At 51.2% G+C, this 27022-nt stretch overlaps 2 protein-coding genes across 3 annotated transcripts; one reads left to right on the top strand and one right to left on the bottom strand.

The window, feature by feature from the left end:
• Positions 1 to 45: 45 nt before the first annotated feature.
• Positions 46 to 8209, bottom strand: ACP1 (acid phosphatase 1). Of its 2 annotated transcripts, none has more exons than XM_040992762.1 (6): positions 8074 to 8209; positions 4515 to 4588; positions 4158 to 4271; positions 2471 to 2532; positions 941 to 1046; positions 46 to 841 (listed from the first exon to the last, which is right to left on the bottom strand). In XM_040992762.1, the coding sequence occupies exons 1-6, from the start codon at positions 8114 to 8116 to the stop codon at positions 764 to 766; spliced, it is 477 nt and encodes a 158-aa protein (XP_040848696.1). In that variant the 5' UTR covers positions 8117 to 8209; the 3' UTR covers positions 46 to 763. The 2 variants fall into 2 exon arrangements, with proteins under 2 accessions (XP_040848696.1, XP_040848695.1); XM_040992761.1 differs by lacking the exon at positions 4158 to 4271 and adding an exon at positions 4312 to 4425 and having other exon boundaries at positions 8074 to 8204.
• Positions 8210 to 8787: 578 nt separating this feature from the next.
• On the top strand, positions 8788 to 24902 carry SH3YL1 (SH3 and SYLF domain containing 1). The gene is made up of 10 exons (XM_040993901.1): positions 8788 to 9027; positions 13699 to 13809; positions 14530 to 14643; positions 16137 to 16201; positions 17989 to 18101; positions 18400 to 18528; positions 21144 to 21318; positions 21737 to 21815; positions 23057 to 23113; positions 24450 to 24902. Coding segments are annotated over exons 1-10 (1035 nt in total). The 5' UTR covers positions 8788 to 9026; the 3' UTR covers positions 24641 to 24902.
• The last annotated feature ends 2120 nt before the right edge of the window (positions 24903 to 27022 follow it).

Here is a 27022-nt window from a genome sequence, read left to right as displayed (position 1 = left end):
ATCCACGGAAAAGCACAAAGACACGACATCCACATCTCACTGGTATTTCTGTAACTCCCCAGTTTATTTTGAACACAATCCTTTCTGGCATACAACCATGTAAGTTTGGGATTAGTTATCTGAAGGACAGAAACAACCTACACTTTTATACATTGATTAAAAGCTACCAAGGAAATACTTGTCAGTATACCAATACTTAGCATAGCAACTACATTGTCTTCCAACGTTTTGAATGTTTTCCCACCTAAACCAATTTGCATGTGGCACGCAGACAACGGCGTATGTCAAAACAGACCACAAAATGAGCTGGCATTCAAGCTTTCCTCTTCTGGATATAATTACATTTCAGAGACAAAGTGGCTCAAGTGGAGGAAATAAGCTGAGCTCCTCAAAAGATAAAGAGAAATCAGTGCTGACTCAATAAGCCCATTGTGTCTTTCCTGTCCTCCCAGCACACACATGTGCACTCAGGTGTGTGAACCAAAACTCTGCTCTCAGGGCAGATCCATGGGGGCTGTGGGGAAGGAGGGAACAGCTGGACCAGCAGAGCAGCCTCCCAAACCCACCGCCGGCCCTGCGCTGGCTGGGGAGTCACATTTCACTACCACACTTGTTCTGGGCTGTGGTGCCTGTTGGCAAATGGGGCAAAAGGGAAGACTTTCGGATTTTTATTTATTCTTCTGCATGTACAATTGTTTTCCATCAACAATTATTCTTAATAGAAACAATCAATGGAAGACAGACGAAGGCCCCTCGAGAGGCCCTAGCTGGCTTTATCCAGAAAGGCCCTGCAGCACCGCATACACTGCTGGTATACAGTCTCGAAGTCTGCGTCGTTCCCCTGAAATGACAGCCAGAGCAAAGATGACACCCTGCACAGTGCGCGTTCCTGGCCCCCACGCCCCCAGCTCCACTTCAGCCACAGGTGAGCTGCACTTACGTAATAGGGATCTTCAATAATGAGTTGTTTTTGTGGATCATAGCTCCCAAGCAGTTCAATTTTAGCCTTGCAGTTTTTAACTTGATTACTTTTTCTATTCAAATCTCTGTAAAATTGAAACATGAACTTAGTTTTCTGATCTGTGGTTTCAAGTTAAACAGGGACATCTGCTCAGGGTTTATGAGACAACCATATCAAAATCCAGCAAAAGTGACCTGATTTGAAATGAAACCGAAGACGCAGCAGATCTGTCTGACCCTTCCCGCAGCTGCGCGGCACAGCTCCGTCTCCTGGACAAGACAGCCTGCAACCACAGCGTAATCCCACTGCTTTGTCACACAAAATAGCTTCTCTAAGTCAGACAGCAATTATGTATGTTTTCTCCTGTGAAATGCATTCTCAGACAATCAAAAAGACATTGTTTGAGAGATAAACAAAGGTGACAGGAAGGAACTCAACAAGCCCACGTGCGAGAGCCGCAGCAGGCAGCATGTCTCACACTCAGCTCGCTGCTGGTGGGCTCTCCTTCCTCACGTTCCTCAGACTTTTACCCCTCAGCTCTCACACTCCATGCGCATCTGAGTCAGGCTTCCTGGGGACGGCCAATGTTTGCATGTGGCAAGGCAACAGCCACGAGTACTCACAATTGAAAGTGAACAAGGTGAATGGCTCAAGAGGCCAGCCAGAGAAGCACAGGCACCTCACAGCCCAAGGCACAGAGCAGTTTCCACAAAGACATGGACCTAATCAGGCCCAAGACACAGCAAAGAGCATGGGTATGCTATTCCACCCACATGAGGCTGGTTGTGGGCCTGCACCAGCCACAGATGAGAGCTACAGTGCAGGCCAAAAAACCCAAAACACAAAACCAGAAACCTATGGTTTTAATGGAGGGTCTTAATGAATGAAAAGTGCAAAACCATTACATTCACATCTGTTCACTTTTTTTATCAAAAACACAGAGTATTTATGAAGCAGACGTGACGCAGTCAGAGAATTCTTGCTGGGGCCAGTGGACCTGGGGAAGGAGCCTAAAATCCACCTCCCCAAAGCCCTCCACAGATAAGGCCATGGGCAGAGCCCAGAATCCAGAACCAACTGCTGCCTCAGGGTGAGTCACCGTTACCCAATGCTCGCTACAGTTTTTAACATCAATTAGAGACTTAGATGGGTCGGCGGGGACAGGGGTGGGGGTCAGCGGGGACAAGGGTGGGGGTCAGTGGGGAGAGTTATGATGGGGGAGCAAAATGAGAACCAGAACACACATCCTGCCTGTGAATCATCACTGTGGTAAGGCTATCAGCTGGACCAGGAGCATCGATGACCCATCTAGCAACAGTGCACCTGCTGGGAGACGCCCCTGCAGCAACTTGAGATCACACTATTGAGTTTCATGCTAGGCCCAAGGGACATTCTGTACACTGTGACCAATACTGTTAAAAATGTTAAGAGAAAAGTCACTTTGGACACAAACAACTTGACCTGCCAATGAATTGAGAGCTGAACAAAAACACTCCTCACCCAGATTACCTCAGATTGCTCTCGTCCATGCACAGGATGTAATCAAACGTGGCAAAGTCCTCTTTGGTAACCTAAAATTGAAAAAGAAGTCAAGATGTAGTGTTTGTCATTTAAGGCAGCAGGCTCAAAAGAGGTTCTAAAACAAAACCAAAAACTCATATTATATTTATGTCTGTCAACAATATAATGAAATGAACTCAGGATCCTTTCAGGTTGGAATACAGTTAACTACTTTCCCAAACGTCTGAAGCCATTTCATAGCCTTGAGCACTGCGAGATCACCACAGACAGCACGATGCTGCTGGGGTTGCCTGCCAAACACCTGCTTGCCCAGTTCACTCTGCTCAGCACACAGGAGATGGGCACTCTGCCCGGCCATCCGCAGTGCGGCGTGGGGATACCAAGGGTGGGTGTAGAACCTGACTGCTGGGGTTGGTCCCAGGGGTTCATCTGCTCATGCCCACATACAGTGATGGGCTAGTCCATACTTCATCCATTAGAAACAATGAGAGCAGGAAGGAGAAAGCAGACACACGGAGAGGGCTCCTCAGAGGATACCCCACACCGTTACATGGAGACCACCAGCCTGGCCCAGCGAAGCATCCTAGGCTCTCGCCCCTCCCACCTATGCACAACTCCAGGTCGCCCACAGGACAACTCCGGCTACACACACCACACACACAGACACAAACACCACACACACAGAGTTCTCCAGCAGCACTTCTATACAGTTTTCATCATTAGGAGAAACCCTATCATGTTAACATTTCCAAAGCATTTACTTCAAATGATATGGAACAATTATAATAACATTATTTCTCTAAATTACATGTGAAAAATGTACCACAATTCAATATTACAGTGTCTAATTTTAGACTGTAATTTATCTTTTTTTGTTTTTAAGATTTATTTTAGTTATTTTAAAGAGTTACAGAGAGAGGAAGAGACACAAATAGCCATCTTCCATCCAGTGGTTCACTCCACAAATGGCTACAACTGTCAGGGTGGGTCCAGGCCAGAACTGTGAGGAGCTTAGAGAGAGCACAGGACAGAGAAGGGTGGGATGCTTTGCCCAGCAACACCAATCCCCCAGAAAAAAATCAGCCCCAAGCACCTAACTTAAACAACACTATCTTCCAAGTCTGTGTCTTTTGATTTATATTACCAACAGGAAGCCACTCTCACCTCAAACTGGTGGGCTCAGCCTCTACCTTGCTAGACCTCAAACCTGAGTGCAGCATGAAGGACTGGCCCTGTGGGCCATGTCATCGGGCCACTGGGTTTCCCGGACACACATGCATGTATGTCACGTGTCTCGTGATTCCAGCAAAGCATTTGTGACAGAAGCAGAACAGCCCCATGACTGTGGGTCCAAACAAATCCCATGCATGATGTCCCGTGGGCCCAAGGGCAGGTTGGTGGGGTGGCTGCAGACAGAATGGGCCCAAGGGCAGGTTGGTGGGGTGGCTACAGAGGCAGAATGGAACCATGAGCAAGCAGCTGCTGGCCATCCCCCTTGTTAGGTAAAGTCACATGCAGTAACTTCTACAAGTACATAACAAACTCTGAGATGAACAGTGGAGCTAGAGGCCAAATGAAAGGGCCTGACCATGAGTTTCCAAGTGTGGCCAGACCTCCCAGGACTGCCCTTGGCACAGAGCCCTAAACGTCAGAAATCAAACAAGAGCTCATCTACCTGGCGTGCCCTATGGGCTGTGCTAATGCCATGATTTCCCAGGCAGCTTGTGGCTCTTGGGTCTGGGGACCGGCCTACATTCCAGTTGGAAACCGCGGCGCTGTCAATGCCCCACTGAAACACAAAGCACAAGTCTTCACGTCAAGTACGGTACCTGCCGGGCCACATGGCTCATGGGCACGCCGTGCCTCCTCATGCAATTCTGTCCACGGTAGTCAGGGGGGTTTCCTATCTCATAGGTGGATGTGGCCGCACTGTCTATCCTCCACTGCAGCAGAAAAGAGAGAGAGGTTTTTGTCCAGCAGTTTCGCACCTGGAGGCCTGGGGGATGGGCTCAGGACCCAGAACAGCACTCACCTTGTCAGAAAGGTTCTGATCAGTCACGAGCTTCCTGAAAACTGCCTCTGCAATGGGGGACCGGCAAATGTTACCTACAAAGGGGACACAGAACACGTGAGGCCAAGGGAGGACAAGTTCTGCTCCACGCCCTGGACACATAGCCGCCTGCCCTCAGGCCCAAGGGACAGAACTGGAGAAGGTCAGCTCAAATCAAACCCATCACTCAGGTTGCTACTCAACACAAGTGAGCTGTGTTACAACAGGTTTGTTTTAACTACGGGCAACCACCACTCATCCTTTCAAATCTATCACACACAATAAGGACAAATACTGCTTCCTGGAACACAGACCCAGGCAAATCCAACCTCACCACCTCCAAGTGGGAGGGTCACATGCCCAGCTCCACACCTGGAGGACTAGGAAGGACTCAGCCAACCCAAGGACCCCCAGGGTCAGGTTAGCGAGAGCAGATGACACAGTGTCTGGGGGGTGGTGGGGCAGAACACAGTGAGGACAGCAAGAGGGGAAGTGGGGAGACAGGATGCAGTGAGAACAGGTGTGACATGGGGAACAGGATGTAGTGAGGACAGCAGGAGGGACGTGGGGGACAGAACGCAGAGTGAGGACAACAGGAGGACGTGGGGGACAGAATGCAGAGTGAGGACAGCAGGAGGGACATGGGAACAGGACACAGAGTGAGGAAGGAGGTTTTAGTTCCAAGGCAAATGAAGACTATACAGCAGCCATGGCAGGCCAGGGCAGCTGACCCAGCATGACCATCAGCTCTGAGCCCTCCTACTCCTGAGCATAGGTAGGGTCCTCTGCCATGCAGGTCTACAGAAGCTACGAGAGTAACTATGCAACCATTTTTGTTGTTTTGTTTTGTTTTACTGCAAAGTCAGATATACAGAGAGGAAGATCATCAATTCATTGATTCACTCCCCAAGCAGCCACAATAACTGAGCTGCGCCGATCCGAAACCAGGAGCAAGGAGTCTCTTCCAGGTCTCATGGCTGCATGGTCCCAAAGCTCTGGGCTGTCCTCGACTGTTTTCCCAGGCCACAAGCAGAGAGCTAGATGGGAAGCAGGGCCGCAGGGATCCTAGCATGTTCAAGGCAAGGACTTTAGCTGCTAGGCTACTGCGCTGGGCCCAGTCACTGGTTTTGCGTGCAAGGAGGATGAGCCACTGTTCAGGCCTATAATGTGAGCACTGGGCATATACAACACAGTGCTGTGGGGCATCATGTCCTAGACACCAACACCAGGAACCGCCTAACGGTGGCAGGAAACGACAAAGGATGGGACAGAGAAACTTTTAGGACAGCTCCAATCCCAGTTGTGTGCCACAGAACCTTCCAGAAACAAACTGTTAGAACTCACAGCCCACGCTATTAGAACTAGAACCTTCTAGCATGTGCAGAACACAGCTGGCTCACTCCCCCATGTACACCACGAGACCAGGGCCACAGGGCAGTGAATCCTCTCCAGGATTCACCTGGAAGCCCCTACACTGCTCTATGCTACAAGGCTTCCCCACCACATCCAAGTGCTTAGTTTTTAAAACACGTGTGTCAGCCACACTTCATTTAGTTCAATGCAGAGAGACAACAAGAGCGCAATCTCACTCCCTGGTCTCTCCCTAAATGTCCTCAATATCGATGGCGGGGCCACGCTGAACCCAGGACCCGAGAATGCTAGCCAGGTCTCCCATGTGGCTGGCGAGTCCCAGGGCTTGGATCAGTGGGGTTTGATACTGAAAGGTGGCTGGAGGCCGGCAGCCTGTGGCCTGTGACTGTTTCCCTGCCTGTGCTCTATTCCACACAGGCAATGGTCACCTTGAGGGGTCTCTAAAAGCAGTAACACACAGTTACTACCTCACAAACACCCCACTCCTGTCCCAGCCTTCTTCCACATCACATTCCCACAACAATACAGAGGTTAAACTACCTAACCCCAGACGCCAAGTTCCCAGAGTACACAGTGAATTCACCTGCACCCTGGAATCCCACCTCCACAACAAGGGGGGGTGGGATCCAACCCTGACTTTGCTTCCTACTAACACATCTGAGAGCAGCTGAGAAGGGTGCAAGTCCACGGGTCCCACTGCCCTCGTGGGCGACTTGGGTGAAGTCCCAACCTTTGGCTTAGGCCTGGCCCAGCCCCAGATGGTGCCAGCATTTGGGGAGTAAACCAGTAGACAAAGATTCTGTCCATCTGCATTTCATATTAAATGATGAACAATTTAGAAAAAATTTTAAAAATCACTAATCATATAATCAACAGGAAGGAAATTCAAACAAGAGCAACTTGTGCCTGCAGAGCACTGGGTCATCAGCTAACGCAGAACAAGTCCTGGAGACGGTCCGCATCACTGTTAACTGCACCAAACAGTTGGCAGGTCTGGTCCTATCTCACAAGAGCAGGCACAGCCCCCACCCCTGCCTCTTTCTCTCGGCCTGCGACCTTTGTGCCCCACCTGCAGAGCTCCAGGACTGTTTCCAAGCAGCTCCGTCATCTTGTGAAAAGGGACAAGGACAGGTTCTGCCTGCAGGTGAAGTTCGACTGAAACTAAGTCCTGCACAGCCAATAAAGCAGCAGCCTTGCTCTCAGTGGGGAGAGGGAAGGACACGGGGGGGGGGGGGGGGGGGACGGGACACCCAGCCAAGGCGGGAGCTGCCTCACTGGACTAAGCCGCCGCAGCCTCAGGTGGAAATAAACTTCACTTGGAGCAGGGGTGGGTCCATGCTGAACAGCTCAAAACCAGCTGAAACCAGAAGGGCCTGCAAACCTTTCTCCATCCACGCACAGAAGGCGACACCTAGGGCTGGGACCCAGGTGACACATAGGTCTGCACACAGAGGTGCACCTGGCTCAGACTTCTCCGCCTGAAAGGAAGGTGGGCGACACCCCAAGACCACCACACAGCGGAATGTCTCCTTGAGCCGCGGTTTGCTTCTTCCCAGGCGCACCAGCCTCAGCGGGGAGCCGAAGAAGCGGGACTCCAACGGGCACTCATGTAGGGCGCCAGGGCCCTCTCAGCTCAGCTCATAACCAAGAGACGGAGAAAGGCAGCACCTTGTCCCGTAGCATGGGCCTCGGGGACCCCAACGGGGTCCCACCAACCCCCGCAGGTGCAAAGGGAAGGAGCCTGGCTCGTAGAGATGTGGCCGCAGGTGCCAAGGCGGCATGCGTGTGGCAGCGCGGGGACCCCGCTGTGGAGCTGTGCCCATCTATCTCCCTGCAGGCCCAGGGACGAGGGCCGGTCACACGGGCGCTCAGCGGCTCAGTCCTTCGGGGCGTCCGAGAATCCGAACAGACTTGAGCTCCCTCCCTGCGCAATGCACGCGCCCCGGAGGCTCAGTCACCTCGCGCAACTGCAGGGCGCACTCCGTGGCGGGTGTGGAACAGGAATTCCTCCAGTGAGTTCTGGGGTGTTCCATAGTAAAAAGACGGCACGGGGCCGGGCAGGTGCTAGGTGCCGCCGCCGCATGAGACCGATACGGTTCGCGGCCACTTACAAGGGCCCCCCGCCACTCGCAGGATGCACCTGAGCAGGGCTCAGTCAGCCCCCTCTTACCCAGACATACAAACAGGACCGACTTGGACGCCGGCTCGGCCATCTTCCGCGCGCGCACGACACTCCGCGAACACGTCGGTTCCGGGCCCAGGCTGCGCAAGCGCACGGCGAACCCCGCCTCGCGCGCCTGCGCAGTTTAGACACAGCGCCAACCAGCCGCGAAACCCTGCGCCTGCACAGAGGTGGGGCTGCGCCCGCGGTAACAGCCGGGGGTGGAGCCACAAGTCACCTGGAGGACGGGGGCGGGGCCTGAAGGCGCCCGGGGCGGGACGGGGGGCGGGGGCCAGGCTGCGAGGGCGAGGCCAGGAAGCGCCAGGGCAGGGGCGTGGCCGGGGCCGGGCTGCGAGGGCGGGGACGGGCCGGGCTGCGGGGGCGGGCCGGGCTGCGGGGGCGGGGCCGGGGCCGGGCCACGGGCTCGCGCACCTCAGTGCCGGCGCGGCGGGGCGGGGCCTGAGGCGCCCGGGGCGGGGACGTGGCCGGGCTGCGGGGGCGGGGCGGGGCCGGGCCGCGGGTTCGCACACCTGAGTGCGCGGCGGGGCGGGACCTGAGGCGCCCGGGGCGGGGGCGGGGCCAGGCTGCGGGGGCGGGGCCAGGGCCGGGCTGCGGGGGGCCGGGGGCGGGGCCGGGCCGCGGGCTCAGGTGCCCGGCGCGGCGGGGCGGGGCTTGGGCGCCACAGCCGACGGGCGCGGCGGAGCGACGACCCCGAGTCCCGCGGCCAGGTGCACGGGCCCGCCCTCGCGCACCCCTGCCGGACCGGTCGCTCGTTTCTAGAAACACCGTGTGGGCCGGGGCCAGGCGTGCGGAGGCGGCCCTGCGGGACGCGGGTACAAGTGGGAGTCGTCTACCTGCTCACCTGGCTCTGGGGAGCTGGGCGGAGCCGAGCGGGGCTCGCGCTTCCTCTTCCTGCTCTGGGCGCGGAGCTCCCGGGCGCGGTGCCGGCGGCGCGGGGCGAGAGTGAGTGAGGGGCGGCGGGGGCGTGGTCGGGAGGCGCGGGAGGGCATCTGCCTCTGCGCGGAGGGAGAGGAGAGTGCGGGAGGCTGCGTCCTGCGCCAGGAAACTCGCGGCTAGGGTCGCTGGGGGTCCATCCTCCTCTGCGGGAGACACATCTTGAAGGTCGCCCTCTAGGGGAGCCTGTTCGGAGGTGGGAGTGAAGATCTGGGTTTGGGGATCAAGGACAGGACTGGGATCACAGGGAGGGCGGTGCTGGCTGAGGTGACCACTGACCGCTGCTTAGAGTCAGGTCCTAGTGCTTCGCGAGCACAGCTGGGCCTCCGAGACTCCAGATGTGGGAGTCTCCTGCTCTTCGTGGGAGGAGCCCCATGTTGACCAAGGTGGCAGCAGCATGGCGGGAAGTGATGCTGGGAGCAGGCTTCTGGACAGCAGGTGTGCCTCCAGGATTTCCTGACCCTCCTGCTCATAGCCATCCAGCAGTCCCAAGAGAAAGGCCACAGGAGTGCCTTTGGGTGTAAAGTTCTTTTTAGGTTTCCCAGGAAGATACTTGATTGAACTAGGAAAATGAGGGCTCAGCTTAGTGTTCACGAAGTGGGATCTAACCAAAATCTTGTCACCCTTCTGTCACAGTGTGTGAGCTAGTGGACACCTTGTCAGGTGCTGTCACAGTGTGAGCTAGTGGACACCTTGTCAGGTGCTGTCACAGTGTGAGCTAGTGGACACCTTGTCAGGTGCTGTCACAGTGTGAGCTAGTGGACACCTTGTCAGGTGCTGTCACAGTGTGAGCTAGTGGACACCTTGTCAGGTGCTGTCACAGTGTGAGCTAGTGGACACCTTGTCAGGTGCTGTCACAGTGTGAGCTAGTGGACACCTTGTCAGGTGCTGTCACAGTGTGAGCTAGTGGACACCTTGTCAGGTGCTGTCACAGTGTGAGCTAGTGGACACCTTGTCAGGTGCTGTCACAGTGTGAGCTAGTGGACACCTTGTCAGGTGCTTGTAGTGATATGTACGAATCAGGCAACTTTGCATACGTACGTTTCTTTTGTTGACTGGAGCCCAGTGCACTTAGCCCAAGTACTGCGTGTCCTCTGCAACATCTAGTGAATTGGCATCTATTTCATATAAATTATGTAAGTTAATGATGTCATTAATGTCTAATGAATGAAAATATGATCGCTTTTCTAAACTTTCCTTTCCTGATGGTTTTCTATCATACCTTTGAGGAGAGTGGTACAGTGGATGGTAGTCCTGGGGGGTAGTTGCGTTCCCTGAGCTTGGGCTAGCTTGGGGAGTTCAGCAGGGAGGGCTTTAGTATGTCCTTTGCTTCTGACCCTTGTTAGAGAGCTACACTGATAACAATTGACTGCAAGTCACTGCTGGCCCCAGTGACCCTAACCCTCATTTGAATCACCTGCAATGTGTTGTAAAATCATTTCCAAATAGTAACAGCTATGGCCATTTCCAAGGGGTGGGGGGAATCTCAATAGTCTATAAACCTTCAATTAAAAAAAAAAGAGCATCCTGGTGTGCAAATTGTCAAATATTTTGTTTACTTTTACAGGGAACTTTACATGTAAATGTTTCTCAACTTGAGATTTAGCACTTAGGGAAAAACTCAAATATTTACAGAGAATTTGCTCAACTTGGACTCGAGACTTGTCAGGCTTTTATTTTTTTTTTTTTTAAATTTTAAGGATTTTAAAGTTTTCTTTATGTGAAAGGCAAAATTAGAGGGAGACATACAGTGAAGCTTGCCATCTACTTCTTTACTCCCCAGATGATCACAAAGACAAGGCTGGACCAGGCCGAAGCCGGGCGCCTAGGTTTCCACCCAGATCTCCAACTTGGGTGGCCTGGGCCAAGGGCTTGAGCCGTGAAATGCTGCTTTCCCAGAAACATTAACAGGGAACTGGTTTGGAAGTAGAGCAGGCAAGACTTGAAATATCACTCATATGTGATGCTGGCTTAGCAGGTGGTGGCTTAACCTGATGCACTACAATGCTGAGCCCTAATTTTTTAAAATTTTTAGATATTTTCATTTTATTTGAAAGGCACAATAACAGAAATCTTCCTTCTGCTGGTTTATCCTCCAGATGCCTGCAGCATCCAGATCTGGGTTAGCCCAAAGCCAAGAGCCTAAACTCCATCTGGGTCACCCTCATGGGTTCTTGAGTTCTCACCTCATGCATCCTGGATGTGCAGCAGCGGGGATCTGGCTCCAGATAGGAATTGCTGGGACCAGAGCAGGCCCTCGCATATGGGATGCAAGGAGCTGGCTCTGGACAGGAAACATTGTGACAAGAGCAGGCCCTCTCGTATGGGATGCCGGCAGTCCAGGTGGGGAGGGACCAGTGTCAGTGTGTACTTTTGACAGAGAAAGTCTGTGTAACTATGAGCAGGAATGTGACTTATGGAGAATTCATAGGATGAGAAATCTGATAGGCTGACAGTTGTACCATCTGCCTACCTAGTCCCAGCCCAGTAGCCTCCTTCCTGTGTTTATAGAGCCGTCTGTGATCTTGCACTAATGCAGGATGTTTAAAATAACAACTCTTGACTGTGGCATTTGCTAATTATACCAGATAGATACTGCTTGCTTGAGAGTTCAAGGCAGAAGGTCTTTTGCCAGGACATGGTTTACACATTATTTACTCAGCTTTCATTGCACATGTGGGAAAATCTGGTCTGAAGTGACTTTAACAGAAAGTCCTGAGCTTGGCCAGGACTCACTCACTCCCTTCTGCCATGTGCTCCCTTGGTTTGACCCTGGGACTGCGCTTGTGCGGACAGAATCCTCTTGGCCACTGGGACCTGCCTTGGACCAGCTGGTTCTGCCAGCTCCCACAGGAGGCTCTGGCTGGGTGCTGGGCTTGAACCAGCCTTGCTGGGAAGCTCTGCTGGGCAGGAGTGCCTGGGCTTGACTGCGATCCAGATGCACTGACCCTCAGCAGGTGCCTGGGCCACAGACCAGCCCTACTGCTGCTGAAATAAAGTGGCTCCAACACTCAGCAGCAGGAAGAACCAGTTTCCACTGCAGGTCACCAGTCTAGCTCCCCAGAGCCTACTGAGCCTCTAGGCATTCTGTTCTGACCTGTCAGGATTGAGTGGCTCAGATTCAGATTGAGTGGCTCAGAAAGAGATGTCAAAGTGCTGCTGGCACCCTCGTGTCCATCCTCACCCCGTGAGCAGTCATTTTGGGGATGGGAGTTGCTTGGGTCTGAAGGAGAGGAACAAAAATGGGAACAAAGAACAGCTGCGTGTGGCCACAGTGCTTACTGTGTAGCCAAGCACTGGTACGATGTTGTTTGAGGAAATGGCCATATGTGTTGAAAGCCAGGAACAGGGGCAAGATGGAGCTGTGTTCTGGTGTTTCAGGAAGGTTTGTTTTCCCATGGGGTTGACTGGGTTGGCCTAGGTGCTGAGCTCCAGCTCTTGAAAGCTGGTGGCAGAGAAGTTGCAGAGCAGGTCATGCAGCCTGCAGCCTAAGGGGTGGCGTTTGAGAGACCTTGGGGAATGCAGAGGCAAAAGGAGACAGGGCCTGTGGCTGTGGCTGCAGCCCTGACTGCCCCTACTTGGAGGCAAGGTCCAGTGAGCCTCCATCCCCGTCAGGGGCAGAAAGTACGCCAAGCAGCAAAACAGCAAATGCAAGTGGACAAGAAAAAAAAATTTATCCCTCTTGTCGTCTTTCTGATGTGCCTCACCAGCAGTGAATGTGTTACTTTGTTTTTAAGATTTCTGTACATGTTTGAATGATGAGTTAGCATATTTTCATCCGATTCACTCCCTAAATAGCCACAATGGCCAGGGATAGGCCAGGTCAAAGGCAGGAACCAGGAGTTTCATTCTGGTCTCCGGCATGGGAGCAGGTGCCAGAACCATTCAGAGCCTCAGAGTTTACCCATTGGAGAGACTAGCCAGCAGCCACATCAAACAAGAACAGCCAGATGTGGTAAATCCACCATTCCTGATCACAGACAATTATAAAATCACATCTCTTATCAAGTTTTAAAAACTTATTTGTATGAAGGCACATTAACTACAGGGAGAAGATTGAATGTGGCAGTTAGGCCAGATTTTGCTTAAAATATTTTACAGTCCTTGGATTTTATGATTTCTGAGGTGTTAAGTCTTTAGAGTTTCCAAACTTCAGAGTAGATTTGGAAAAATATCTGTAAAATGGAAATAACTGAAAACTTTCAAGTTTGTTTCCTCTGCTTTGTAGAATACACATTTTTTTAAATTTATTTTTATTGGAAAGGCAGATCAAATTTAGGGAGAGGAGGAGAGACAGAGAGAGAAAGATCTTCCATTTGCTAGTTCACTCCCCAAAGGGCCACAACAGCCAGAGCTGAGCCAATCCAAAGCCAGAAGCCAGGAACTTCCTGCAGGTCTCCCACGCGAGTGCAGGATCTCAAGGCCTTGGGTCAACCTCGACTGCTTTTCGAGGCTACAAGCAGGCAGCTGGTTGGAAAGTGGAGCAGCCAGGACATGAATTGGTGCTCATATGGGATCCTGGTGCTTGTAAGGCAAGGATTTAGCCACTGAGACAATGCAAGGAGCCCTTTGTAAAATACAGTTTGTTAGTGTGGGAAATGTGAGAAAATGAAGTTGCAATAAATTTCTAACTTCTGTTTAGTAGATGTTTTATTAAAATACCTTCTTTTTGTCTTTTAGTGAATAATCCTATACCTTCCGATTTGAAGTCAGAAGCAAAGAAGGCTGCTAAAATACTAAGAGAATTCACAGAAATAACATCCGGAAATGGGCCTGATAAGATTATTCCTGGTAGGTAAATTGCTCAGTATGTGTGGTTGTCTTAAGTCATGCCCTGCCTTCCTTTTTGTTTTTTTAATATTTTTTATTATTAATATTGTTTTTTAATAATTTTACTTAGTTGATTAGGGTACAAAGGGTCAAGGGCTACAGGGTGAAAGTGGGTGATACCATTGTTTCCACACTAATATTATCATTTTTTCCCTGTATCTGGGGTCAGGGGAGAAACAAAGGGAAAAGCCCCACCCAGCCCTGCCTTCCTTTAGTCTTACTGCTGGCTGGCAGCTGAACCAGGGACACCACAGGAGATATTTACATTCTGTGGCAGATTAAGAAAGAATTATCCAAGGATTCCCAGCACAGCTGCAGGTGTTCAGGTTGTTCAGAATGGCCCCTGAACCTTTCACACTGAGGATCAGACTCAGCCTGGGACAACAAAGCAGGTTTCAGCAGATTCCTATTGATGGCGACCCAGGGAGCTGGTCCACACAGCCTGCCAAAGTGTGACCCTGGGAACCACTCCCTGCTCAGTTCACCTGTGTGTGTGTCAGTGTCTGTGTGTGGGTCAGGTGGCAAAGCTTGCAGCATAGTAAGCAGGGAGGAATGGAGAGGCCCCGGGCTCCGTCTGTTCATTACCCATTGCATCTCCCTGACCCTGTGCCCCAACTGACTCTGTCGTCCTTAGGCTTGATTAGCATAAACTCACATTCCTGCCACTCTTTTTATCTGCAGCCCATGTGATTGCCAAGGCCAAAGGTCTTGCCATTCTCTCTGTGGTCAAAGCTGGGTTTCTAGTGACCGCTAGAGGAGGCAGTGGGATTGTGCTAGCACGGCGACCAGATGGAAGTAAGTACATGTGGGCTCGTGGCATGGGCATGCAACAACCCTGATACTGCCTTCTGCCTCTCCCTCAGATACCTTCAAGGGAAGGCTGCAGGGTGCCCCCTGGTCCCCTACTGCCCAGAGGAGAGCCTCCATGTGGGAGTCAGGACACAAGAGAGATGTGGCCTCTCTGGTGCCCTTCCCCCGAACTGGTAGGGAGATCTGACTCCTGTCTGTGTGTGAAGCCCTCTTGCCACAGCTCTGCGCTGTGGGGTTGTGTCTGTCCCATGAGCTTGCTCTCATCCTGTAAATGGCAGTGTCACGTCAAGGGCAGGATAACTGGGTGTCACTTTCTAGGGTAAAACCTTTATGTTTCACAGATGAAATCCCAAGCACCAATACTTACATTAACATTTAGAACGTTAGTAGGTGCCGTGACTAGTGGCACCACCTTTTACAAGGTATAACACTTCCCTTCTGTCCTATAAGGCAGCACATGGTTCTAACAGCCATTTAGTGAGTAGCATCCACTTGCAACAGAGGCAGGCATCCATGGAGCAGCTGGCCGTGTCACTGTTGCCTGTCCAGGTACCTGCAGCTCCCAGGAACCCTGTGCCTCATAGCCCTCATGTGGCTGCTGGGCAGAAGCCACAGAAGTCCCTCATTCTTGGGCAGACTTGCGTCCCCAGGGTCTGTCGGGATCTCCACTGTGCCGCCTATCCGCAGGTTTCTGGACCTGAATTTCTCCCTCCCTTTTGCAGAGGTTGATTTCAAACCTATCCAGGTCAGGCCCATCAGTCCCAGAAAGACTTCAAAAATGGATGTGCACATCCCTGTTGCTGGTAGGACTGGTCACTGTGGCTGGGCCAGTCCCTACCTCAACCTGAGAGCCAGCCCAGGATTGCCATGCTGGGGTGTGGCAGCCAGCAGAAAAGGGATAAAAAAGCTTCACCTGCACTCACAGCTGCCCTGCCATGCTGACTGCTGCAATGGCAGGAGATACTGGTTCCCAGCAGGCCCCAGTGCTGTGTGTCAAGGCAGGCGGGGTGGTCATACTCTTTTCCAGCGTCAGGAAATTCATCTTTCTGGAATTCTAATGGGCTTGATTAACAGCCCCAATCCTGGGCTGCCATCAGGCATGGAAGGTGTCAAGAGTTTTATACCCTCAAAAATCTATAGTAGAAACAATTTAGTGTCATTACCCTGGAGATGTGCTTACAAAAACTATGTGTGTAATCTTACTAGTGACTATAGCTACAGCTAAATTATTTTATAACAATGTCCACAGTGGAAATCATCAAATGCTGTGGGTGTCTCGGTGGTTTGGTTTCCTGCATGTTGGAAGGCAGAGGTTGGAAAACATGGCCTTGTGAATCTGGCAGTCAGCTGGTGCCTGTCAAACCGGGGCTTCTTAACAAAGGAAAATCGTGTCTGGTTGTTTTCAAAGTAACGCCATCTATGTCTCACCATGTCATTCCTGTGTGTGATTCCATGTTGGAACAACGTGTATGTTTCAGCATGGTCTGCACCCTCAGCCATCGGGATAGCTGGGCTCGGCGGAGGATTTGAAATAGGAATAGAGGTAAGTGCCTGCTTGGTGTACAAAGGTCCAAAGTCATGGCCATTCCCATGCTGACTTTGCCATGGATGCCTGTGAGAGACAGCCATCATCTGTGTTCCTCCGAAGCTGCCCATGGCTCAGTGGCTCCCTGCCTGCCCTCAAGGGAAGGGTCTTTCCATTCAGCCTGCCTTCCTCCACCCACCCTCCTTGCCATCTTGGGCATGACTTCCTGTGCTATTTGCTTCACTTTCTACATCTCCATATGCTATCATCACAACAATAAATGATACAGTAGTTAGTCGAAGAGAGAGTTGAGAGCAGAAAGCGTTTATTTACAGTTTTGGTTCAGTTCAGTGGATTTGGATTGCAAAGCCTCACTCAGAGAAAGGCTTCATTCCACTGTTATGAATGTGACATTGGATATGTTACATTCCTCAGGTATGCACTGAATAACATTATTACACTGTACAAATTATTCATGGTTCATTTTAAAGCTGTTAAGAAAGAAGAAATGTAAGCAGAGACTGCTGCTCATGTGCACAGGCCAAGCACTGTACATGCTATGTGACGGTCACTGTGCCACGGCCAGTGCTGTGGCCTGCCCGTCTGTTGCTTATCCTGTAGAAACTCTCAGTCTGCCTCCAGCCCATGGAGTCGCATGTTATGCTGCCTCTTGTGAATGGAGCATCCTTTATCATATGGTGTTCCACTTTTAATCTGCAGGGCTGCCTGTGACAGTTAAAGTCATGGGCCCCTGTGAGATTTGGATGAGTTCCAGGCTCTAGGCTCCAGGCTGCAGCCTGGCTCAGCCTGTCCTTGTGGCCATTTGGTGAGTGAGCCAGTGATTGGCATCTTGTTTTGTCTCCATTGCTGTGTCTTCAGATCAACAATATTAAATCTTCTCTTGCTGAGTTCCTCACCCAGTGGCACTGCAGCCACCTGAGTCTGGGACTGCGCTCCTGTGTTCTACCCGCCCTCCCCACCCAGACCTTCCCAGGAGCATCTGAAATTCCCCCAGCTGTGCATGGCCTCTGAGCTCAGAGAGCAGGTGCCTATCATGAGCCTGACTGCTTAGTGATTGCTCTGGACTGTTCCAGTGAAGTCTGCTCCCATTTCCCTTACAGCGCTGCAGCTCTTTGGAGGGTCAGTCTTGATCTGGCTGTACCCCAAGCATAGTGGCCCTTATTCAGGGCTGGCACCTGTGCCGCTGCCTGGCACGGGTCTGTTCTCCTTGCTGAGCCCCCTCGTTCAGGGGTCTCCTCTTGCTGCTTTTCTGACTTCCTGCCAAGGGTTCAGCCTGTAGCTCATTGATGTGCCATCCTCCTGTCACTTGGCTCACCAGCCCTGTATATCCACACCACTCTTGTACTTCTCCACTCTGTTCCCTCCAGGAGGGCTTGAGAGACACTGTTCTCACTCATGCATCTTTCCCCAAGTTGGAGGTGGGTGTAGGGGCCCTGTCCTCCTGAGGCTCCCCTTCCCCCCCAGGATGGTGAATGAGGCCAACACAGTTGGCATCCTGGGGGTTCTTGAGAGGTGAATAGGCACTCCAGACCTGTCACCTGGAAGCACACTCCCTCCCACAGCTGGGAGCTGTGGGGCTCCTTAGCTTCACCTTCTGGCCAGGAGTGCTTCAGGCTGGCCTGGGGGTGAGGGTGGGGCTGCCCTGGTCCTTGCCTGGTGCCTGCCTACACTGCAGCTTCCCTGTGTTGAGTGTGTGTGTATGTGCACACATGTGCACATGCCAGCATTTACTAATTTAAACTTGACTGTAACTGTTTCTGAACAAGTGTGTTTCCACCTCTTAGGTCTCAGACCTGGTGATAATCCTGAACTATGACCGGGCAGTGGAAGCTTTTGCAAAGGGCGGGAACCTGACGCTGGGAGGGAACCTCACTGTGGCCGTGGGGCCCCTGGGGAGGTGAGTTGTGGCTCAAATGAAAGGTAAATGGAAATGAAGGCGTCTGTGACTTTTACATGCCCGAGGATCCAGGTTCCTCACAGGCAAAAACACAACTGGTGTGTGTCATACGTTCCAACTATTTTTAGAAGCAGTAAATGTTCTGAGGTTCTTGGTGTAGGAAGAATCTGAGGGCTCTGGGTCTCGTGCTGCATCCCCCACATCCCAAGAGTGTCCATCCAGGCTGCGGGGAAAGGGCCGAACTAGCAGGAGGACATGTGGACAGGAGGCCACTGCTCAGTCGCCAACATCCCTGCAGGAACCTGGAGGGAAACGTCGCTCTGCGGAGTCCAGCGGCCGTCTTCACCTACTGCAAGTCCAGAGGGCTCTTTGCTGGCGTCTCTCTGGAAGGCAGCTGTTTGATTGAAAGGAAAGAAACCAATCGAAAGTAAGTTCAAGCTACAGTGGAAAGAAAGTGTGAAGGGACAATACCACTGAAAAACTGATGTACTTCTGAGATCCGTGAGCACATGTGTCTATTAAAACATGCATTTTGTTTCTTTGAAAGACAGTGACAGGACAGTAGAGTCAGAGAGGTCTTCCATGCACTGGCCCATTCCCCAAGTGGCCAGGCCAAAGCCAGGAACAGGAGTTCCACCTGGTGTCCCACCAGGGCCGCAGGGTTCCAGCCCATGGGCCATCTTCTGACGCATTTCCAGCTGCAGCCGCAGGGAGCTGGATCAGAAATGGGGCAGCCGGGCTCAAACATGGTTGTTCTGTGTGGTCCAGCATCATAACCCATTGCACTGCAACACCATCCTGCCCCCTGACTCTGTTTAATACAACAGCATGGAGCCCCAAAGGCATGTGTTTAGAATTTGGGTTAGGGGCTGGTGGTGGGTGCAGCAGTTACAAAGCTGCTGGTGTCACCTCTGGGCTTAGATCCCAGTTCCATCATGCATTCTAGCCTCCTGCTGGTGTACACATGGCAGGGCAGTGCGTGGAGCCTCAAGTGGAGGCCCCCAGCTTCAGTCTGGCCTGTCCTGATTAAGGCAGGTATTTCTGTCTTTCAGATAAACAGTGCCTAAATTCATGTAAAAGTAATACATCCTCACAGAAAATAACAGCTTTTGACTTCTCTACGATGAACATGGTTCCCTCTTTTCTTTGTTGTCTTCCAATACTTTTATGAGACAGTTTCTTGCCAGACCTGTTCAGTGGTACATGCTGTCTTGCACATGTAGCATGAGTCTGGGAGTGGAGGCTGGAGGTTGTGCTGCACTGTGTCCACCATGCTAGAGGTTGGGGTGCCCCCATCATAACCTGCACCCCTCACTACTAAGGCTCTCTTTTACTCTGCCTTTTTCTGCTGTGTCTAAGACAAGTTCTAATGAACAGTACAGTTTGATTTCAAAAAAGAGAGTTGGAAACGGCCTAAGAGATGAAGTAAAGCTGTGTTTGCTGGTGGCATCTGGGTCATTTTTCCCAAAGTCTCAGAAACTGCCGTAAGATTTGTGAAGGCCCAGGAGAGGGCAGGACTGAGCCTGAGAGAATGGATCACCTGGAGCCAGCAAAACCCCCTGCAATCTGGCAGGCCTTGGGCCTCGGCTTCTGGAGATGCTCAGAGTGCAGGGGTTTGTGCTCTGGTGGTTTGAAATGCAAACCAAGAAACAGAAAGCAGGGGGATGGTGAAGATGGTGAACCCTTCACCCTACAGAATCAAGAGCCGTGTTTGTTTTCATGGCTGAGTTATTAATTTGAGAAACGTAACTTAAGAATGCTTTTAAGGGCTCTCATTGTAGACCTCTGGCAGACTTTCCCACTAAAGGTCAATTGAACACTGAATAAACTAAGATAAATATAATGTTAATGAATCGCAGACCTTCCAAACATGTAAGGAAAATCTTTCTTTTAATTTTAGTAAAAGTAAACATTTGAAGGAAATTACATACAAAGCCATATACATAGATACCTTTCTTGAAAAATGTAATAAGTAAATGCCATAAAAATGTATGTACTTGTATATAAAACATTGTCCCTGGAAGTGTCCATGTGGGTGCATGTGTAAGGATTGGTCATTGTGAGTGTATGTGTAAGTATTGTATGTGCATGTGTGAGGATTGGTATGTGTGTAAGGATTGGGAGATTGTAAGTGTTGGCTGTGAACATGTGTAAAGATTGTGTGTAAGGACTGGTATGTGTGTAAGGATTGTGTTTGTAAGGACTATGTGTATAAGGATTATGTGTGAAGATTGGTGTGTGTGTAAGGATTGGAGTGTGTGTAAGCGTTGGTTGTGAACATGTGTAAAGATTGTGTGTAAGGATTGGTGTGTGTGTATAAGAATTGTGTGTAAGGATTGCTGTGTGTGTATAAGAATTGGTGTGTGTGAGGATTGGTGTGTGTGCGAGGACTGTGTTTGTGTGTAAGGATTGGTGTGTGTAAGGGTTGTGAAAATGTAAGGATTGTGTGTGAGGATTGGTGTGTGTGCGAGGACTGTGTGTGTAAGGATTGGTGTGTGTAAGGGTTGTGAAAATGTAAGGATTGTGTGTGAGGATTGGTGTGTGTGTGAGGATTGTGTTTGTGTGTAAGGATTGGTGTGTGTGTAAGGATTGTGTGAGGATTGGTGAGTGTAAGGGTTGTGAAAATGTGTAAGGATTGTGTGTGAGGATTGGGGTGTGTGTGTAAAGATTGTTTTTGTGTGTAAGGACTATGTATAAGGATTGTGTGAAGATTGGTGTGTGTGTGTAAGGATCGGTGTATATGGATGTAGAAGTATTGGGGTGTGTGCCTATGTGAACGTGTGTGCATATTTTAGTATTTTGTGGGGAGATATGCTTTTGTATTACTAATGGACAACTCACCAACACTGTTGCTGTTATTGCCTCTTGGAGTGAACTTGGGGTGGACTTAGAAGTTGAATGTGAGATGTGGCCTTGATTGTTAAAGGTTACGACAAGGCATGTGTGAAATGCTAAACATGAGTGATCATGCAGGTGTGTGTGCTGCTTTTCACTCCAGAGAAGATCCTTGTGTGTTGAAGAAATATTTGTGTTTCCGGCTAGATTCTATTGCCAGGACATCCGTGCCTACGACATCCTGTTTGGAGAGATGCAGCCACCAGCCCAGGCAGATGGTCTCTACGAGATCCTCAACTCCTTCACTGAGAAGTATGAGAGTGCTGAACAGCGAGCCAATGCCAGGAGAGCAGCACGGGAGCAGCAGCGGCAGGAGGCCTCGGTAGGCCCATCTCTACCCTCATTGTCACAGGGTCACCCTGGTCACTTCCTGCTAGCCCCTTGACAATCAAGCACACCTTCCATGTGCTGTCTGAACAAGAGCTGTGAGGCAGAACCTGGAATGCTGACTGATGTACCAGTAGCATCTGCGACCTAGCAGCCATGCTGTCAGGCCACAGCACCCTGCATGGGATGCCTGGAAGCCCACAGCTTGGGCCAATACTGCAGTTCTCTGCTTGCCAGCTGCTGTCACAGATTCTTGGGATGGGCACGAGGCACCCTAGCTTAGGCTTGTGGTTCCCTCACACTGGATCCAGTGCAGGGCATGGAAGCCCCTCATTGGGAGCACCCAGCATGCGCCCTGCAGGGGAACCTTCCACAGAGATGGCTTGAACCTCGTTTGTGTTTGTTCCATTCAGGCTAGAAATGTACCTCCCAAGCCAGCAAGCAGACCCCAACAACCACCCGTGCCAGGGCAGCTGAGCTCCGACTCCCACAGTAAGTTGGAGTAATTGTTGTTAATAACTATGGAAACTTTAAACTATATTGTTAAACTTGAGACCCCAAAAGAACTGTGTTTAAAAAGAAAATCTGACATGTTCAGGCTCTTCTGTGTACACCAGATTCTCTGCTATAATTTCTGAAGACATCTCCTTCATAAATAATTTATCTTTGAAGTTTTTCTCATTCATTTTGTCATTTTTTCTGAAGATTGTGATTGTATTGATTTGAAATGAGAACATGACTGTCACTCATATGTGGAAATTCATGTTTCTGAGTGCTAATTTTACCACACTGTGCTGGAGTCCAAAGGTTGTTTATGGGGTGGTTTTAGCCAGATGGATTTGAGGAAGTGTCAGGCTGTGGTCTTACCCACCTTCCATTTCTCATTTCTGGATCAATAACTTTAATTTTATGTGTGAAGTTTAAAAGTTATTGATTGCTGTACACAGGAGCTTATAAAGGAAGTGATCTTAACATGACAGCCAGCTGCTGGACACGGGTGCAGCAAGTTCACTGTCGGCCCCTCCCCGAGGACTCTGTCCAGGCAGAGGAGTTCTCAGCTGAAGAGCACCCTCTCTGCTGCCTACACGGGTCTGTGGTCTGGACTCACCAAGAGCTGGTCCCGCCACTTTCGGCCACCTGCCCTGTCCCTGGCCCTGCCCTCACGGCCAGGCTGAGGGTGAATCTGCTCAGGTTCTTGTGAGGAACCCCTAGTTCCTCCACACAGCACTGCTCAGAGTATAAGCCAGAGCCAGGCTGAAGTACAGGGCCAGGGAGAGACTGGTGAGCCCCAAACCTTCTCACGGACGAGGGACTGTGCAACCTGATGATGGGCAGTTCAGAATTCCCAGCAGTCCTGGAGCAGGAGGCAGACTTCTGTGCACCTGTATGCTGGGTACTTCACCCACCACACGTTTGGAGGGCCTCCTGATGGGGGACACCCCTGTGAGTCTGGAAGTGGTGACACTTCCCATCGATCCTGATAGGTGACACCCCCATGGGTCCTAATGACACCACCATGGGTCTTGACAGGTGACACTCCTCATGGGTGCTGATAGGTGATGTTTCCCTGGGTCCTGACGGGTGACACTCCCCTGGATATTGATGGGTGATGTCCCCCTGACACTCCCATCCATCTCTGGGATCTAACACCTTTGCGTGGCCAGGACAGGACTTGGCATCATCCTCTGTTTTGTGTATGCTAGAACCTTCCCTCATCTTTTGCTTCTTTGCAGGTAACATGAACAGACGCAGGCTCTATCCTGAGCTCCCCAGCTGTCAGGACAAAGCAGGTGAGTGGACTCAGTCCAGTGCCTCTGACAGCCACACACACTCAGTGATGGACAGGGTGCAGCCTCCAAGGGAACCCTGTAATTTCCTCTGTTGGTTCTCCAACCTGCTGGGGATGGCTGCTGCCCAGGACACCTGCTCCAAGGGCCTGCCTGAAGGAAGGAACTGTCAGGACCCTGTCATCCCACAGCTCTGAGGGTCAGGCCAAGCCTGTTTGTTTTGACACAACTGTATCCAAGTTGCATTCCCTCTAGGCTTGGTCCCCAGTAGTTTCCTGAGTTTCAAGAATTAATATTTTCATCAAATGCTTTGCTGTTATCACTTCTTAAAATGCCATGATTTCTGCTGGTAAAAAATGGTCCTTCAACTTGTGTCATGAAGATACTTTTTACAAATTGTTCTGGGAAGAAACAAATGGTTATTTGCCAGTGGAGGAAGTAGATGTTAACGCTTTTGTCCCTTTGTGACATCACCCCACAGAACTGGAGGAGGGGGCCTGTGTCCATGGAGTGATAACTGGCGCTGGTTCTCCTCAGTGATTGCCATGCAGGTCCAATGTGTGGCAGTGTCTCAGACACTGTGAGACTTGGGGCCATGCCCCTCCTCCCCTAACGCAGGACATGAGCTGTCAAGTGTGCCCAGGGCCCAATCCACCCGGTGCTGTGGTTCTGGGTGTGGGGCGGCACTGGGAGCTAACAGCAGGCCTCCCCGCTCGGGGCTCACGGCCGAGACCACCAGAGCTTGGGCCTGCAGGAGCGTTAGATGTTCATTCTCACATAAGCAGTTTCAGCCTGCGGACTTGGGTTCCAGTTTTCAGAGGGGTCCCTGAACTTGACCTGCTGGCAGAGTGCAGAGACTGAGGTCTGGGTCAGGCAGCAGGCAGGTGACAGTGGACTGTTCTGTCGGAAGTGACAAGACTCCAGCTCTGCATGGGCCCTGGAGAGGCAGCAGCGTCGGTCCCTGTGAGACTCCAGGCACCTGCTGCCGCTGTCGGTTTGTGTTTGCATGTCAGGGCAGGACAACTTAAGTCATATTCTCATCACAACCCAGGTCAAAGTTCATTTCTAAAATGACCCCACAGCCGCTCCCCATGGGCCCCTCCCATGCTGGTGAGGGTAGCTGAGCTGGCCCACAGCCATCTCTGCAACTTGCTCCAAGGGCAGAACTGACCCTGCTGTTGGGGCCCCAGCCTGGTCCCTCATCTTGCCCACTTAGCAGTGCCACTGGCTGCAGGTGCTGCCCACCTCAGCTGCAGAGCTGCGAATACTGACCCTCTGTGTGGCTGTGCATGCTGTCCCTGGGCCAAGGGAAATGTAACTTCGGTCTTTTTTATTTTAGGCCATTTGACTCAACCAGTAGAAGTGACAGCACTGTATTCCTTTGAAGGACAACAGCCAGGGGATCTGCACTTCCAAGCTGGAGACAGAATCACGGTTTTATCCAAAACAGATTCCAATTTTGACTGGTGGGAAGGAAAGCTCCGGGGCCAAACTGGCATTTTCCCAGCCAACTATGTCACCATGAACTGAGTTGGCCGCATTCTTTTCTGAGAATCACAATCGTTTTCCTCACTGACACATGATCTAATCAAGCAGTATCTGATGTTAGCTTAAAAGTACTTCGACATAATTTTAATCCAGTATGTAATAATTTTTCTGAATACTACTAATGAACTTTTTGCCCATCTTTAGATACTTCATACTAATTTTAAAATGCTGTTTAATAGCTGATACCCTGTGATCCATATGGGCATGGTGGTTTGGTGTTCATTTTTAAATGCTAAACATTGGATCTGGATATATATATATATGTATATATATATAGTGACTGATTAATGTCAGTTTATTTACACAGTAGACAGAGAAAAATCACTCTGACCAGGGCCCTCAGACTAACACCAGGCATGAACACGTAAACTCAAGCCTTCAGACACCGCAGTGTCCTGAGGCAGGCTTCTGCAGGCCCCTGTGGCACCCACATGTACTGCATGTTGTCCCAGAACAAAACGAGCACCCGGACATTCAGTCAATACGGTTGCTCTCATTTTCTTTTTGGTGGTGGACAGAGTGGCTGGCTGTCCCTCATCTGCCATCACAGACCCCTCCCTGGACACAGTTGGACTCTGGGTGTTCTCTGTTATAAGGCTGCCCCACTCCAGGCTCCCCACCGGATGGCCACCAGATGACACCTGCCTTCCTACCCTGCTTCCCACCCTCTCCCACTTCCCTCTGTCTCTGGCTGCCTTTCTCTCCTCTCTCTCTGTCTCCCTCTCTCTCTTCTTATCTCCCTTTCTCTCCATTTCTCTCAGTCTCTGTCTCCCTCTCTTCTCCCGCTGCCTCTCTCTCATGTCGCTCTCTCTGTCTCCCTTTCTCTCTGTACCCATCTCTCTCAGTCTCTCTCTTTTCTCTCCGTCTCTGTCTCCTTTCTTCTTTCTCCGGTTCTCCCCATCTTTTTCCCACACCGGTCTCCCGTGGTGTCTCGTGCCATCTGTGGACTCCCCTTGGCTCTGACTTGCTTCCAGGACACCCTCAGTAGCCTAGCCCCATGCACAGTCCTCGCAGCCCCACACTGTGAGCACATACCCGCACTCTGGTTACAGGATCCTTCAGACAGGAGACTAAAGACCTGCATGACAATCACCAGCAACAAGGAGACCATGATGTGTCCACAGATCCTGCAGTTGTCTCCTCCCCTGACTCAAGGACCCTGCATGAGCTTCCTGATCCCGCAGTGACCTTCCCAAGCCCACTGAGTGGATGTCATGCTCAGAATGAGACCATGTGAGGGCCAGGCCAGGAGCTGCCTTCTGGGGTTGTATGTGAAACACAGGAGCTGAAGTATAGGAAATCTGGATGGATGTCAGTGTGCAGGTCTCCCTACCCAGTCTCCCCTGGCTGAGGCTACGCTCGTATCCCAGCATCTCCATGGCCAGCTGACGCACCTGCTTGGGCAGGGCTTCATCCAGGCCTCCAAACCATGAGAAACGTCCTGCTTGTGTCATGCCTTGTTAGGCACAGACCCCACCCAAAAAGCATCAGACCTCAGGCCTCCAGAGTGAAGGAGTGAGGCCCTGCGGGACAGGGACAGCAGCACAGCTGAGTGAAGGGTGAGGGCCTGAGGAGATTGGGGGTACAGCAGCTGAGTGAAAGGGTGAGGGCACTAGCTTAAAATTCTGTGAGACCAACTGGGCCACTGCTGTGCTGGGCTGTGTGCTGGCACACTTGCTATGTGGTCTCATGATTGTGATTTCATTATCATCGGTGACAACAAAACTACCTTCACACACGAGACCCATAGAGCCCTTCGGCCAAGTAGCACAGGTGGAAGTTGCTACCTGAGGCACCTGTAGTCTTTGGCGTGCTGCGGGGAGCCCCCCCACCCAGACTGTGACGCCGGTTCAGAACACACCATCTGGGCCTTGAATACTGGCCCTCACCAGCACAGATCCAGCAGCAACAGTGGTCTGGTTACCACACGAGAATCTAGACTTCCTCTAGTTCTGGTGAATTCTCTGTTGCTGGTGTCATGCCTGCTTAGTGGATCCTGAATGTTCCTGCTGATAGAGTAAACCAGTGTGGTTTGTGTCGCTGAGAAAAATGTGATTGGTCAAAAGCAACAATAATACATGTTTAATTTTACATAATTTGTTAAAAACTGGCAAATGATTTTTTTTTTCCTTTTAACTTATAGAACACTCATCTTCTCATTTAAATGAAGAAAACTCAAACCTGTGCTTCTGCTCCTGACCTGCCAGTTCTTTCCAAACCTCCCATCATGTAGAGACCCGAGGGCTGATCGCTGCTGTACCCCAACCTCTCAGGCCCTCACCCTTCACTCAGCTGCTGTACTCCAACCCCAGTGGCTATCACCCCTTCACTCAATTGCTGTACTCTAACCCCTCAGGCCATCAC

This window comes from Ochotona curzoniae, unplaced genomic scaffold (assembly GCF_017591425.1).
Source record: "Ochotona curzoniae isolate NIBS_2020 unplaced genomic scaffold, NIBS_Ocur_1.0 contig_883, whole genome shotgun sequence".
NCBI classification, from domain to species: domain Eukaryota; kingdom Metazoa; phylum Chordata; class Mammalia; order Lagomorpha; family Ochotonidae; genus Ochotona; species Ochotona curzoniae.
The sequence above is the reverse complement of the archived record's forward strand: the minus strand, read 5'-3'. Positions and strand labels throughout refer to the sequence as shown.

Coding starts and splice junctions, on each gene's coding strand:
- SH3YL1 (XM_040993901.1), top strand. Junction 14,644..16,136: donor AGCACGGCGACCAGATGGAA/GTAAGTACATGT, acceptor TGTATGTTTCAG/CATGGTCTGCACCCTCAGCC. Junction 21,816..23,056: donor GCTGAGCTCCGACTCCCACA/GTAAGTTGGAGT, acceptor GCTTCTTTGCAG/GTAACATGAACAGACGCAGG.
- ACP1 (XM_040992762.1), bottom strand. CDS start 8,116: ATGGCCGAGCCGGCGTCCAAGTCGGTCCTGTTTGTATGTCTGG. Junction 4,272..4,514: donor ATCAGAACCTTTCTGACAAG/GTGAGTGCTGTT, acceptor TTTGTGTTTCAG/TGGGGCATTGACAGCGCCGC. Junction 2,533..4,157: donor CAGCCCATAGGGCACGCCAG/GTAGATGAGCTC, acceptor TTTCAATTTTAG/GTTACCAAAGAGGACTTTGC.